Source organism: Monodelphis domestica, chromosome 1 (assembly GCF_027887165.1).
Source record: "Monodelphis domestica isolate mMonDom1 chromosome 1, mMonDom1.pri, whole genome shotgun sequence".
NCBI lineage: Eukaryota > Metazoa > Chordata > Mammalia > Didelphimorphia > Didelphidae > Monodelphis > Monodelphis domestica.
Genome location: NC_077227.1, coordinates 223,705,511 through 223,721,477, shown reverse-complemented (window position 1 = coordinate 223,721,477; position 15,967 = coordinate 223,705,511). Strand labels below are relative to the sequence as shown.

General features: G+C 34.3%; 1 protein-coding gene across 7 annotated transcripts in view; it reads right to left on the bottom strand.

Annotated features, from left to right (window-relative positions):
- LOC100015874 (cation channel sperm-associated auxiliary subunit beta) overlaps nucleotides 1-15,967 on the bottom strand; it is a 184,448-nt gene that overhangs the window by 111,493 nt on the left and 56,988 nt on the right. For all 7 annotated transcript variants that reach the window (XR_008914922.1, XR_008914921.1, XM_016428503.2 and 4 more), the window contains 3 exons: nucleotides 13,116-13,208; nucleotides 11,962-12,077; nucleotides 10,693-10,725 (listed from right to left, as the gene is read on the bottom strand). Coding sequence is in view for 5 of the 7 variants with exons in the window: in XM_016428503.2 (XP_016283989.1) it covers nucleotides 10,693-10,725; nucleotides 11,962-12,077; nucleotides 13,116-13,208 (242 nt within the window). In the remaining 2 variants the exon portion in view is untranslated. The remainder of the gene's footprint in view (nucleotides 1-10,692; nucleotides 10,726-11,961; nucleotides 12,078-13,115; nucleotides 13,209-15,967) is intronic.

The window sequence follows — 15,967 nt, the reverse complement described above, 5'->3', positions numbered from 1 at the left end:
CAATAAAGATTCTTTCATTTTAATAATGGGTAATTAAAAAATAACCCCCATAATTATTGGCCACAACAAAAACAAACCAGATGTAAATCAAGTTCCTGAATGGAATGTTTTTAAAAACTGGTTCCAATGGGCTAGCCCTTACTCCTCTTTTCTGCTTTGGAACCAATACATAGTATTGATTCTAAGATGGAAGTTAAGGGTTTAAAAAAAATCTGGCTCCAAAAAAGTCCCTCCAGTTTCTCTTCGTTTCTTTGATCTGTCTTTGTTTATGTTTGTGCAAATTATGGGAGATTGTTAACTGCTTCATGTCTGACTTTGTAAATCTATGTTTTGCTCTTTATTCAGAAAATTCTGTGCACAAAAGGTAGGATTTTGGAAAAAAGTCTCTAAGAGTTTTACGATTTATATCAATAGAACTTTTTTTGTCTCTCCCTCCTTATATATTACTGAATGCTGAATTTTTTTAAGGAAGGAGGTAAGGGAGACAGAGACAGAGAGGAAGAAAGAGTTAGAAAGAACTTATGGTGCTATAAATTAATTAGAAACTATGTGAAGCTCTAAATCCTTAACTTGTCCTTTAAAAAATCTTACAAGTCTAGAAGTAATATGTAGTAATCTTTGAATTGATATTCTTTAAACTTAAAATAAGAGAAATCAGTTTAACAGGGGAAATAGACTATCCCCCAGAATGCTAGATTTATTATTCCAATTGCCAAGAAAGGAAGGTAATTCTGATTCGTGAATATTCCAAGAAAAGCTTTTGTAAAATGGAGATTAAAAATATAATTAAATCAGCTATTAGGACACTTAATTGGATGTTTCTCAAACACTGATATGATGTAGAAATTAGTCTTGTATTAATCAGAAATTTTACTATACATTATTGTTATAGATTTGAATTAAGATTTTTTTTTGTCAACTCTAAAAGGAAAGTTTGTTAAGTAAGCAACCAGAACTGTATGTGATATTTACTCAGGGAAATTCTTTGTTTTACTTCCATGAAGAATTTCCAGAACTTGATTACTTTAAAGATATTTTTACATTTGCTAAAAAAGTATTTGAAAAGAATTTTTGGTACTTCCCTCTTTTAAGAATAGTACAAATGGGGGGCAGCTGGGTAGCTCAGTGGACTGGGAGCCAGGCCTAGAGATGGGAGGTCCTAGGTTCAAATTTGGCCTCAGACACTTCCCAGCTGTGTGACCCTGGGCAAGTCACTTGACCCCCATTGCCTAGCCCTTACCACTCTTCTGCCTTGGAGCCAATACTCAGTATTGACTCCAAGATGGAAGGTAAGGGTTTGAAAAAAAAAAAAGAATAGTACAAATGGCAGTAATTTTTAAGAAATAGTACAATTGACAGTAATCAAAAAGTCTAATAGTTGAAAGTTTTAATATAGTTACAAGGAAGGAAATGTGTAAACTAGATTTTAGCTCTATCAGTTAGTTTAAAATGTTATCAGAATAAATATTGTTGAAAGGAAAATGTTGTATGGAAATTTTACACTTGGGAAATATAGGACTTACTGTGTTTATTTTTATATGGAATTATTGCAGTTTGATTTGAGGGATAGAGAGAAATTACAAGTCAGGACTACTTTAAAAGGAATGAAGTTTTGTGGCATTTAAAATTTTTTATAAAAATTGATTTGTACTGAGTTTAATTATGTATCCTTTAAAATTGGGTTAATTTGTACCCCACAGAGGTAATAAGGAAAAAAAATGTACAAAAATATTCATAGCTGCACTCTTTGTGGTGACAAAAATTGGAAAATGAGGGGATGCCCTTCAATTGGGGAATGGCTGAACAAATTGTGGTATATGTTGGTGATGGAATACTATTGTGCTAAAAGGAATTATAAAGTGGAGGAATTCCATGGGGGCTGGAACAACTTCCAGGAAGTGATGCAGAGTGAGAGGAGCAGAACCAGGAAAACATTGTACAGAGAGCCTGATACACTGTGGTACAATCGAATGTAATGGACTCCTACATTAGTGGTAATGTATTGATCTTGAACAACCCGGAGAGATACAGGAGAAAAACCACTATCCACATTCAGAGGAAACTGTGGGAGTGAAAAACAACTGCTCAATGACATGGGTCGAAGGGGATATGATTGGGGATATAGACTATAAATTAACATCCTAGTGCAAATACCAACAACATGGAAATGGGTTCTGATCAAGGACACATGCAATACCCAGTGAAATTGCACATTGGCTATGGGAGGGGAGGGGAGAAGGGAGGGAGGAATAGAAAATGATTTTTGTAACCAAGGAATAATGTTTGAAATTGACCAAAATAAAAAAAAATCATACAACCCCTAAAAAAAATTGGGTTAATTGGGATAGATTAGTCTCATACCAGATAATTTTATGTAAAATTTTATTATGATACAAAATGCATATACCAAAAACTTTTTAAATTATGTGATCTTTTGAAAAGTTATCTCATATTACTTATTTGTACTATGGGTAAAATTATTGCCCTATATAAATTTAATAAGTCTCCCCATTAGATCTAGTGTTTAAATAATAAAATTTTAAAATTCATATTCCTTTCAATTATCAACAATGCTATTATAGCTTTAACTGCTAAAGGAATGATGTAAGTTGTTTAAACTGTTTATTTGGAAATTAACGGCTAATAATGTGGATAATGAGTTAATATTTAGTATTAAATAGCTTGAGTTACTAGAGATCTCAGTCTTGATGTTTAATTGGGCAAATGTTTTTAAAAATAATAATACTCAATGAGGGTAATTAAAGATATGACTGATGAAAGAAAGGAAAAGAGTGAAAGAAGTGCTAGGTCAATATATGAAGGAAACAAATTTTAAAGGGGCTTTTAATTAAAGTCCATTGAGGAAAAGATAATATATAATTTCTAAGTAGGAATATGACAAGGGTATTGTGAAAGGAAGTGGTACACTGTTTGCATTAACAGTGGGAAGAGTGAGTTTGAAGGGGTAGAATGAGTTTGAGGATAAAAAGTTTGAATGCTGTTTTATAAATGTTAACTTTTGAGCTAATGTTAATTTGCGAATTCTTAACCATTAAGCAATTTGTTCAATTGAGTTGTAAGAATTGTTTCCCCGCTACAAAAAGAGAATAAAGAAAAATTAGTAATTAGTATGTGGAAAAGCTAAAGGAAAAGCCTTGCAGATTTCCCTTAATCTCTAAGCATGTAAGGCTTCTTGAAGCTATCTGAGTGGACAAGTTCATCAGTGCTATGAAAAGCTAAATTTCTAAATAATAAAATTGAATTAAGAATGTACATATCTCTTTATAATATAGAAATTATTTTTAATGATTCATTGTTATACCAGGGTGAATTTATAATTTTAGAAGACAAGAAAAATAAATAAGTGAAATAGCTTTTGTGTGTTTGAGTTCTGATAAACTTTTATTATAGTACCAAGAGAGTAAGATTAATTGTATTCAGCCCATAGCTATGGTTAATGAAATCTGTCATTTGAGGTAAAAGCTCTTAGGACTACAACTAATATTATTTTGAAGTTTTCAATTCAGATATAGTTGCCTAATGAACCATTATTAAGCAAGTAACCCACCATTTAAGAAAAAAAGCTAAAGGGCAGAGCCAATATGTCTGATTAGTAGCAGTGAAAGCTGAAACAGTTCTGGCAATTCTTTCAAACCAATCTTTAAAAAACACCTGACAGGAGTAAAAAACCAACAGCAAGAAAGAGTGAGGGGGCTCTTCTGCTGAACATAACTTAAAGTTGGTCACAACCGTCAGCCACCACACTTCCATATAGGCCCCTGCCTCTGGAAGTTTTGACCTCAGGGCACATTCAGCTCTGCAGTTCAGCTTTAATCCAGTTGCAGAGAAGAAGCCTATAGAGGACAGAAAAGCTCAAAATTACAAGCTAGCAAACAACCAGAAAAGCAACAAAATCGACAGAAAGCCAAACTCAACAACAAGACGAAGCCACAGGTCTCCCATACTCAATTCAACCTGAAAGGTGTGCAGATAAAAACAAATTCTCAGGTATAAGGGAAAGATCCAACACCCCTCCCTCACCTACTGCACTGAGACCCATGGTAGGAATCTGACTGACTGGGATCCCAGGGTGAAGTTTACAACTGTGATGGAGTACCTTGGTACCATCATGGGAAGCTCAGGGCTCTGATCAAGCAGCTGGCAAGGAGGTGGCTGGCAGAAAGGAGTAGAGAGGAGGACAAAGGGTAACTCCCTTTAGCCTTCACACCTTCACTTTCACCTTCAGCCTCTGCTGTTAGCTGGAGAAGATCTGGCTTCAGGGCACATTAATACAACAAGTTAGCTCTATCAGCCTAATCCAGTTTATCAGTGGAGCAAAGAAGAAGCCCCTTTAGGGAAGAAAAGCCCAAACTCACAGATTCAGCAAAAAACAGAGCAGAAAGAATATAGCCAATAAGGAGGGGGAAAGAAGGAAAAAAAATATGAGTAAACAATATAATAAGAAAAAAAAAAGAAATTACAATTGAAAGCTTCTATTCAGGTAATAAATAAAAAAACCTAAAAGGAATAGGAGGACTAAGGAACCAAAGAAAAACTAAAAAACTCCAGCAAAATTTACTCAACTTTTGGAAGAACTCAAAACACAATTCAAAAAAATAATTAAGAGAGGTTGAAGGGGGCAGCTGGGTAGCTCAGTGGATTGAGAGCCAGGCCTAGAGACAGGAGGTCCTAGGCTCAAATCTGGCCTCAGACACTTCCCAGCTGTGTGACCCTGGGCAAGTCCCTTAACTCCCATTGCCTAGCCCTTAGCACTCTTCTGCCTTGGAGCTAATACATAGTATCAACTCCAGTAGGTAAGGGTTTAAAACAAATAAATAAACAAACAAACAAATAAATGAATGAATAAATAAATAAATAAATGGATGAATGAATGAATAAATAAATAAAAGAGAGGTTGAAGAAAATTGGGGAAAGAACTTAAAAAGCAAAATAGGTCATCTGGAAACAGAGGTACATAACTAAAACAAGAAAATAGTGTCTTTAAAGCCAGAATAGACCAGCTTGAAAATGAGGCAAAGAAAGTAAAAGATAAAAACAATGACATACAAAGAAAAATAGATCAATTAGGAAATTATATTATTTGTAATTCATGTAGTTTTTTTAGGTTACTACAGATATATTACTTCCAGGATAGGATAAAATTTCTATCTATGGTTATTTTAAAAGGAGTATCCCTTTCTATCTCTTTTACAAGATTGTCAGTAATATATAAAAACGCTAGCATTTTATGTGGATTTTATATCTTGCTAATTTGCCAAAATTATCTATAGTTTCAACTACTTTTTTTCTTTCTGGGATTTTCTACATATATCATCATGTCATCAACAAACAAAGTTTTTGTTTCTTTCTCTATTCTGATTCCTCCAATGATTTTTTCTTCTCTTATTACTATATTATTACTATAATTGCTAGCATTTCTAATATTATCTTAAATAACATTGGTGATAATGGGCATGCTATTTAACTCCTAGCTTCCCTGCATCATGGATAATATACTTGCTGATAGTTTTACATAGATGCTTCATATCATTTTAAGAAAAAACTTGATTTTTACATATGCTTTCAAGTGATTTTTTATAGGAATGAGTGTTGTATTTTGTCAAAGGCTTTTTCTACTCCTGTTGATATAATTATATGGTTGTTTATTTTGCTATTGATATTACCAATTTTTCTGATAATTTCCCTTATATTAATCCATCCCTTCATCCTGGTATAAATTCTGTTTGGTGGCAATGTAGTGATATATTAGTTTCCAAGCTAATGCTTTTTTTAGGATTTTTGCATAAACATTCATTATGAGATTGGTCTATTATTTTCTTTCTGTTTTTTTGCTCATCCTGGTTTAGGTATTAATTAAGGTATTTTCTTCATAAAAGGAGTTTGGTAAAATATCTTCTTTGCCTGTTAGTTGAAATAACTTGTTTAATATTTGAATTAGTTAGTTCTTAAATGTTTGGTAGAATTCACTTGCAAATTGATCTTTCTCCTGATTCTTTTTTCTTAGGAAGTTCATTTATAATTTGCTTAATTCCTTTTTCTAAAATAAGTTTATTAAAGTATTCTATTTCTTGCTCTGATAGTCTATGCAGTTTATTTTTTGTAAGTATTCTGTTTCTCTTTTATTGTTAAATTTGTTTTCATATAATCGAGGAAAATAACTCCTATTAATTGCTTTAATTTCTTCTTCATTAGAAGTATATTCATCCCTTTCATCTTTAATGGAAGTGATTTAGTTTTCTTCTTTCTCATTTTTTAGCAAATGGCTTATCAATGTTGTTGATTTTTTTCATAAAACTCCAAGTTTATTAATCTGATAGTTTTCTTACATTTCATTTTATTGATCTCAACTTTAATTTTTAGGATTTCTAATTAGTTGTTTAATTGGAGGTTTGAAAAGTTGCCCCTTTTCTAGTTTTTTAAATTGCATTCATAAATCATTTATGTTCCTTTCCTATTTTATTAATATTAACATTTAGAGATATAAATTTTTCTACAATTACTGCTTTTTCTATATTCCACAGGTTTGGGGTATATGGTCTCATTATTGTCATTCTTTTTAATAAAATTATTGGTTGTTTAAATAATTTTTTCTTTAACCCACTCATTCTTTAAGTTTAAATTATTTAGTCTCCAGCTAGTTTCTACTTTTTGTTTACATGTGCCTTTATTATATACTATTTTATTTCATTAAGGTCTGAGAAAGTTGCATTTAACATTTCTGCTTTTCCATTTTTAACTATAATATTTTTGTGCCCAAATATATAATCAATTTTTGTGAAAGTGTTATGCACTATTGAGAAAGTATATATTTTTCTGTTCCCATTCAGTTCTCTCTATATATTAATCATATTTAACTTATTTAAAATTCTATTCATTTTCTTGACTTCTCTTATTTTTTTATTAGCTATGCCTGGTTCTGAGAGGGGGATATTAAAGTCCCCTACTATCATCATTTTTCATCTACTTCCATGTGTAACTCATTGATTTTTTCTTTTAAACATTTGGATGCTATAACATTCGGTTCACATAGATCTAAGATTGAAAAATCTTCATTGTCTATGGTACATATTAAACATAATATCATTCCCCTGTTTATTTCTTTTGAGTCTTTCTATTTTAGCTTTAACTTTGTCAGGAATTATGATTGCTACAACTGCTTTCTTTGTATTGAAGGAGGCATCGGATATTTCTGCTGCAGTCCTTTATTTTTACTCTCTAGGTGTCTCTCATTTTTAAGTATGTTTCTTGTAAACAACATATTGTTGAGTTTTGCTTTTTGATCCATTCTGCTATCCATTATCATTTTATGGGTTGAATTCATCTCATTCACATTCAGTGTCATAATTATTAGTTATATATTTCCCTCCATTCTGTTTTTACTCATTGTTTGTCCTTATATTTCCTTTTACTGTATCCCTCATCAGACTTATCTGATCCCAAGTCCCTCTCTTATCCCATTCTATATCTTGATATGTACTTCCTTCTCAAATCCCTACCTTTTCTTATCCCCTTTCTCCCTTTTCTCTTAATTTGCTCTTTTTTTAAGTCACTCAGTCTTTTAAGGGGCTTTCCTTTGCTTGGTCCCTCTCTTATCCCCTTCCTTTTCCCTCCTGTTTCCCTATACATTAAGATGACTTTTACCCTTCTTATTGTGTACGTTGTTCTCTTTTGATCCTAGATCTGACAAGAGCAGGGTTCTAGTAATAACTGCCTTCCACCTCCTTCCCCTTTCTGTGGCAGTTCCTCTATTCATTCCTTCTCCATATAAGATAACTGTTCCACCCTACCTTCCTCCTGATTTACTCCATTACCATTTTGGTTCAATCCATTGCATTTGCTTTGACCTCAAATGGATTTTCATCCAAGGAAAGTTGAAACTCTTTTAGTTCAATAAATATCAATTTTTTGCCTTTTATAATTATGCTCAGTTTTGCTGGATATGTTATTCTTAGTTGTAAATCCAGTTCTCTTCCTTTGCAAAATACTCTGTTCCATGTCCTCTGTTCTTTTAATGTTGCGCTGCTAAGTATTGTGTTATTCTGACTAAATACCACAGTATTTAAAAAGTTTTTTCTTGTTGTTTGTAGTATTTTTTCCCTTAAACTGGGAGTTATGGAACTTAGCAATGATGTTCTTGTGCACTTTCATATTTGCCTCTCTTTGAGGTGGTGTAGCATACCAGGCATGTTGGCATCTGGGAAGTTTGATTGATGTATTGATATTGTATTACCAGACACATGGTCAGACCTCTTAATGTTCATTCTGTAATAGGGACAGTCCAGGGGACTAGCAAGGGATGGGCAAATTCTTGGGCTGGGCATGGACAGCCATGCTGCCTCAGCTCAGAGGACTTTTATTTACACAACATGGGTGCTTGGAGCACATTCAGTTGCAAAGTGTGAGATGGATTAAACTCCAACTCCTTTATCTCATCATTGTCAATTCAACCATGTTAAAACCTATGTCATGTTACATATATGTTCCTAAAACCCTCAATAAACACTGGGTACAAGCATGAAACTTCTCTCTTACAAATCCCTCTCTTACAAACCCTCTTACAAACCCCTCTTACAAATCTCTCTTACAAATCTCTCTTACAATCTCTCTTTCAAACTCCTCTCTTTCTAACTCCTCTCTTGCACTCTCTTACCAGCTCTCTCGCCCTTCATTTCCTGTCTCCCTCTGTTCCCTCCTCTCCACTTACTCTCTTGCTTCACTATATCTCTTTTATAGCAATGTGGTTGTCCCAGTGACTACTATTGCTGTAGAGGCACCAGGAGTTGAGACTCCCCACTTTTTCTAGCGACATTGTCACCCCCAAAGCAGACTCTCCTGTCTAGGAGTATCAAGGGGTTGATACTCCCCATCTATTCTCTTGAGTCCTCTTATTTTCTCAGAGTTGGCGTTACTCCCCATGTGTTTCTACTTCTGTCTTTGAGTCATTATTATTCTCCCATTTCCTTAGCCCCCTCTTTCCACCTCAGGTTATTCGCACAGATAGATATTGTAGGACTCCTGTGGGGGTCACTATAGGTGGTAATTGGTGGATTCTTTCAATTTGTATTTTATCCTCTGATTCTAGAATTTCTGGGCAGTTTTTTTTTTATGACTTTTTGGAGTAAGATAGCTAAAATCTTTTTTATAGCACTTTTTAAGGAGTCCAACTGTTCCTATACTATCTCTCGATCTATTTTCTAGATTAGTTGTTTTTGTGATAAGATATTTCATATTCTTTTCTATTATTTCATTCTTTTGATTTTGCTTTGTTTTAGATCATTAGCTTCCCCTTGTCTAATTCTAATTCTTAATATTATATATATATATATTTGCTTTGTTCTGGATTTCTTTTTCCATTTGGGTGATCTTTATTTCATAGTTTTCTTGCCTTTCTTGCATTGATCTTATTTTTCTCCTAGTTTTCCTTGGCATCTTTGGTTTGGTTTTTTAAGTCCTTTTTTTAAGCTCTTGTCAAAACTCTTTTTCAAGCCTGTGGCCATTTATTGTGCTTCTTTGCAGTTTTTGAGGTAGATGTTTTTACTTTATTATCCTCTGCATTTGGACCAAGATCTTCCCTGTCCCTATATTGTCTAGGGGTAGTTGTGTTCTTTCTCCTTTGACTCCTTTTTTTTAATCTTTAAAATTTTAGAGGCAAGGTCAATAGGCTTAATTGTTGGCTTTTTGCTGGACTCTTGTGTTTCCTAGGAAGTTAGGGCATGTTATCTTAGATTTCAGGATTTTTTGTGTTTGTTTTTTCCCAGGTTCTACTTAGTTATTCCAAGTTTTATAGCCCAGAATGGGATTTGTTTTCCAAGTTTCCTATTTAAACTCCAAACTGTGACTAATCTCAGGTGCTTCAACCAGAGCCAGTGAGCATTTCTATTACTGCACCTACAAGCAGACAAGTCATCACCTCCTATTGTGACTCCCAAGGATTCTACTCTCCTGGGAGTGACTACAGCTGACAGTGTCCCAGTCTCTCAGCAACTACACTCACCAGCATATGCTTCTTTCTCACTCTTGCTCCAACACCACTGCAGCCCAAAACAGAGCAGGCATCCAATCTGTCTTTATTCAAGCTGTCTTTTGTGAAACTTTATGTCCTACCCTTAGAGTTGGCCATCCACAGACTCCATGGTATCCACTTCTTCTGGCCCTAGATGTGGGCCAGCAGGGGTCCCCAGTGTGGAGGTTGCCTGGTTACCACTGCCTCTTCTCCTACCCATAAACACAGCTGCTCCACTTTACCTGTGGATGTGGAATCCAGTGGCATCCTCCTGGATATAAGCTCTCAGGCTCAGCAGACAAAGCAAGGTTGCTAATCCTGCCCTCAGTTTTATTGTTGATTCCATTCTGATTGTTCCACTCCTACCCCCAGCTCCCCCGGTAGTGGGACTAAGACAGAAAACCTTCCTCCCTACTTGTCCCTGTCTGTTTAGCTTCACAGTAGACTCCTATTTTTTTCCAATTTTGAAATTGATTTTGTGGATTTATTTTTGGTTGTTTGTGGAGGGAGGTTGGTGTTAGGAGGGCATGGAAGTTTCACATCCTACTCTGCCATCTTCCCACAATGCATCTCTCCAAATATATTTTTAAAAAATACTTTTTGAATACCTATGCCTTCCCCCAAAACTTGTTCCCAATTCCCAGCCCCACTTATTTATGGTTTCTTACCCTTTCAAAACCACAAAAGTTTGTTCTTGAAAACTGGAAGGAAAAGAGATTAAACATTATTAATACTCACAAATGAAAGGGTATAATAAGAAGTGGACTGAGATATGATAATGATCTATTTGACAGAAGTTTAGCCAACACTTAGGTCAAATTCTAGAGCATCTTCCTTCCCTATGTTCCTCATCCTTCCCAGGGAAGGAGCTCTGCACAGGGCTACTCTCTTACTAGCCCCATGAGAATCTGCAGAATTATTGAACTGGTACCCTGACAAGTGTATCTGTAGGCATCTTCTCTCTCCTCCCAACTACTCTTTCTCCCAACTATCCAATGTGTATAATCTCTATTCATCTCTGTAGATCTCATGTTTTCTAATTTCAGTTCTATCTGACTACTTCCTCCCTCTTCTGGAGACCTTACCTGCCCTGCACTAAAGAAGTATTCTTGCATAGTTGTGAGGCACAACCAAATAAGAAACACACACACACACACACACACACACACACACACACACACACACACACACACACAAAACAAACCTTGTAGTATCTGAAAGTTGGAAGGGATCTCAGACCTTTTAGGCCAAAGTATGACTGAGAAGTCATTTTATAGTAGACACAAGAGATCATCAGGCTACCAAAGGAAAACTTCCAGTGATGGAGAGCCCACTCCTTCCCTAGGAATCCTATTTCATTTTTGGAGAATTCTAATTGGAAGACTTGCTTTATGACAAGCCCAAAATCCATTTTTCCCAGCACTTGATTTTATTCATCTTTCTGGACCATCTCTGCTATTCCAGCCCCATGTGACCAAACAAAACAAGTTTAAATCTCCTTCCATATGAAAGTTACTCAAATAGGCTCTAAAGAGCCTGTTTACCTAAATCTTCCCCTTTTCAGGGCAAAAAAATTGTTATTCTTTTAACAAATATTTGCATGGTAGAGTCTCCTGCATTGCTTGTCCCACTCCTTATCTCTATGGTCCTCAAATTGTTCTATCCCAATATTGTTCAAAGGTAAAAAGGATAAAATTCTCCATGTCAGACATTGTGTCTTTAAGAGGAGAGGAACACTTTAGAAGAAACAATACTCATCATCTTCATAGTAGAGACCAATTCTAGTCGCATGAATAGAAATGTCCTATACACTTTCTTAAATTTTGTTTCTAAGGCAAAACCAGTTTTGTTCTACAAGAACCACACAATGTCTATCAAATATCCATTGATGCCAGACAAACAGTTTAGATCAATAGCTATAAAGCTGAAAAACATACCGTTAATTGATCTTTTGGATACCGAAGATCTGAACTTACTAAAAGACCCAGTGAAGTGAGAAGCAGTAAATAATGATTTGTTAAAACAACATCCACAAATGAAAAACCTTGGCAGTCTAAAAGAGGGAAAAATAGCACTAAGGGTTACTATAAGTTCATTTACTAATAGACAAAATATTAACAGTGATTAGCATTTGGTGCCATAACACTTTGGATCAAATTTTGCCTGCCATTTAGGTGAGTGAGCAAGTCACCTAACCTGCCAGGGCCTCAGTTTCTTCATTTGCAAAAGTCAAGTAAACAAGCATGCATTAAGTGCCCCAAAGCATTATGAATAGAAAGAAATAAAAAAATGAGCAAGCAAGCAAACAAAATAGTCCCTGATCTCAGGAGCTCAAAGTCTAATGAGGGAAATGACATGCAAATATTTATATGCAAATGAGATAAGTTGAAGACAATTTTACAGAGAAGACTTCAGAATGAAGTAGAATTGGGAAAGACTTCTTACAGGAAAGAAGATTTTAACTTGGACTTAAATTAAGTCATACAAGCAAACAAAAATGAAGATGGGCAGCTGGTTGGCTTAGTGGAATTAGAGCCAGACCAAGAGACAGAAGGTCTTGGCCTTTAGAAAAATCAGTTTGATAATTGATTAAATTAAATGAGGTGTAGGTCATTTCTACAGTCCTTTCCAGCTCTAAATCTACTATCCTATAAAATCTTAAAGAATTGATTTCATTGCTCTTAGTTAATCATGTGATCTTGGAAGAAAAGATTCTTGGTGCCTATTTTTAATTCTATAACTGATTTTGCACTTGAGCTGTAAAGAAACCATAACATGTAGGTTGATTATATCTTTCTTTGTGAACTTAAAATGAACAACCCACAAAAGGGTAGTATGGGACTTCATTAGTGCTTGTGATCATAAATCATTTGTGATGTAAAATCATGGGATTCAGAAATGAAACAGACCTTAGATATCACCTAAAATAATCCCATATTATATATATATATATATATATATATATATATATATATATATATGTGTGTGTGTGTGAAGAATCTGAGGCCCAGAAAGAGGAAGGAATTTGCTCAAGGAATTTATATCAAGAGGTGGGCATGGGGGAAGTGCCACTTTTGTCAAGAAAAACTACCTTCATATAAAGAGCAGAGATATTCTGTCAAGTTGTACCATGTAGTGCCACCCACATTCCAAAATCCACTTTGAGTCAAACCTAGGTAAATACCTTTTTTTAAAATAAAAGAAAACATAAGACAGATACTTAAATGAGAGACATTAAAAAAATATATTATTTATCTGTTTTAAATTTATCCCTCTCTTCTATACCTCCCCCACCCACTGGGAAGGGAAGTAAAATGATAATGAAGGATTTTTTTTAAAAGAAATAACAGAGATTAAATTATGCCAAAAAACTCTTCAATAAATTCCTTAGTATTCCTATTATTCCTCATTCCTAAATTCCTCATTAGATGGAACTTCTAAGCTACTGTCATCTATCCTTATTTTGTAAGATTAAAATTAATATCCAATAACTCCAAGTATTATATTTTATAAGATTTATTAATAATCACTTGAAGTAGAGGAAATAAAAAGACAAAAGGAAAAGCCTGTGTAAAGAGACATTTTCCCAACCACATTAGCAGGAGAAGGGAGAGCAAGGGCAGGGGTTATAGAAACTTTATCTCCAAAATGTAAGGATGTAACATGAGGACCAAAGTGGGAATCTGGGAAATGGAGTCCTAGGGTACAAAATTCTAATTACACAATTTCCCCCCATTAGCCTCAGGCTTGATCCAGAAGTACTTTTTTATGTTGCTCTAGCAGATCTCTAGATAAATACTTGTTTTCTTTTTTAAAAAATACCTTTACCTTCTCTCTTAAAATCAATATTATGCCTTGTTTCTAAGGCAGAAGAGTAGTAAGGGCTAGGAAAGGGGGAGAGGGGTTAACTGACTTTCCTAGGATCACACAGCTAGAAAATGTTTGAGGCTAGATTTGAACCTAGGACCTCCTGTCTTTATATCTGGCTTTCAGTTCACTGAACCACCTAGCTGCACCCATTAGATTGTCTTTTGATGTAACTTGACTCTTAAATACCATAATCCTGGTACAATTTCCATAGTGCTTTTATAGTTTATAAATAACTTTTCCAACAACAGTAATCATTAAGTTGAGGTATATATGTTATATGCATAACAAAAGTTATTATACCCATTTGCCAGAAGAGAACATTTAAGCTCAAAGAGACCTAGGATTATCCTTTAAATTATCTGAGATTTTGATTCTTTGGAGATTGTGGGCTTCAAAGATATATAACCATATCATATTGCTAGAGGAACATCTAATTTAAAAGATGGGATTTTATATTAGGAAGTAATTTGAAATTATTAAAGGGACTGTGTAACTTCCCACACTCTTTCTTCAACTGGCTGTCTATTGATATATGGAAAAATATAAAGAGATGATAGATCTATAACAATTACTCCCAATTTATCCTCTATATAGCTTATTTGTACATACTTGCTTATATGTTGTCTCCCTCATTGGACTGTGAAGTCCTTAAAAGCAGAGACCGACTTCTGCTTTTCTAAGAACTTAAAATTCTGCTAAAAATATAGTAGCACTTAAGGAATGTTGAGATAGACAGATAGACAGATAGACAAACAGATTAGAGGACTACCCAACCAACTATATTTTCATTGTATGGACAACTGACTTTTGTTCATTTAGATTCTCCATTTACATTATTTAATTTATCTCTATTGGGGAAGAATGGAATTCCTGTTCTGTGGGTGTCGTAAAATAGCACAAAATTATCCACAAAAAGGCATATTTGGAACATCTCATCTACTAATGAGAATAGTTTGTCCATTTCAACTATGAAAAAGATGTCCATTAAAGTAAGAAATATCTTTTTTTGTCTTACGCCTCATTTGATATTATTAATAAGAAGGACACTGAACAAAGTTATCTCTGACACTTTTAAAGAATATTTTATAATATTAATATATGTAGGAGAGATGGTTACAGAAAACTTACAAGACTGTGTTTTCTCTAATGATTCGAATTTTAAAAACAATAGTATAATATCTTCTATTGTCTTCTTGTTTCCATTAGTTGTATAATTCTAAAAATGTGCTCTACTACAGGGAATACATACAAACCCTATCTCATTTTCACAAAGAATACTTTGGGATAAATATCTTGAAGTATAAATATCATCCTTGTATTAAATGCATAAAAATAAGAAAATTACCTTCATGGATCAGAAGTTTATTGGTGTTCTCTTGATCACCTTTTTAAAATAATAACAATATTGAACCTTAGAGTGGAGCCAAGATGGCAGAGAAGGTACAGAAACCCTCCTGATCTCTACCAAAATGCCCTCCAAAAAACTTTGACATAGTGCCACAAAAATTAATTCCATAGTAACAGAACCCACAAAAAGTTGGAGTGAAATAATTTTTTAGCCAAAAACAACTTAGAAAGCCAGTTCATTTCGAAGGAAGAAAAGAGGGTTGTGATTGCTCACAGATCAGAGCCCAGGCTAAGAGAACATAAATATCTCTCTCCCTAGATCATACTGCCTTAGAAGAACTGATAACTTTGAGATGTCCCATAGCTAGCTCTAAAGGCAACAACAATAATAACTTGAGACTAGAACAGTGTGCCCTTTATGGAGGAATAGAGCAAACTCATAACATTTTTTAATTAAAAAACAAGGAAAAGGCTAGAAAATCAGCAAACAACAACAACAAAAAAAAGAAACTCAAAATAGAAATTTATTTTGGTGACAGGGAAGACCAAAATCCTCAATCCCAAAAAGACAACAAAGTCAATATTGTTGCCTCCCAACCCCAAAAGAGCTCAACAAAGATTATAAAAATCAAATAAGAGGGAGTATACTAGGTTGCTCAGACTTTGAGATGAAAGGTCCTAATTTCAAATTAGACCTCAGACATTTCCTAGCTTTGTGACTCTGGG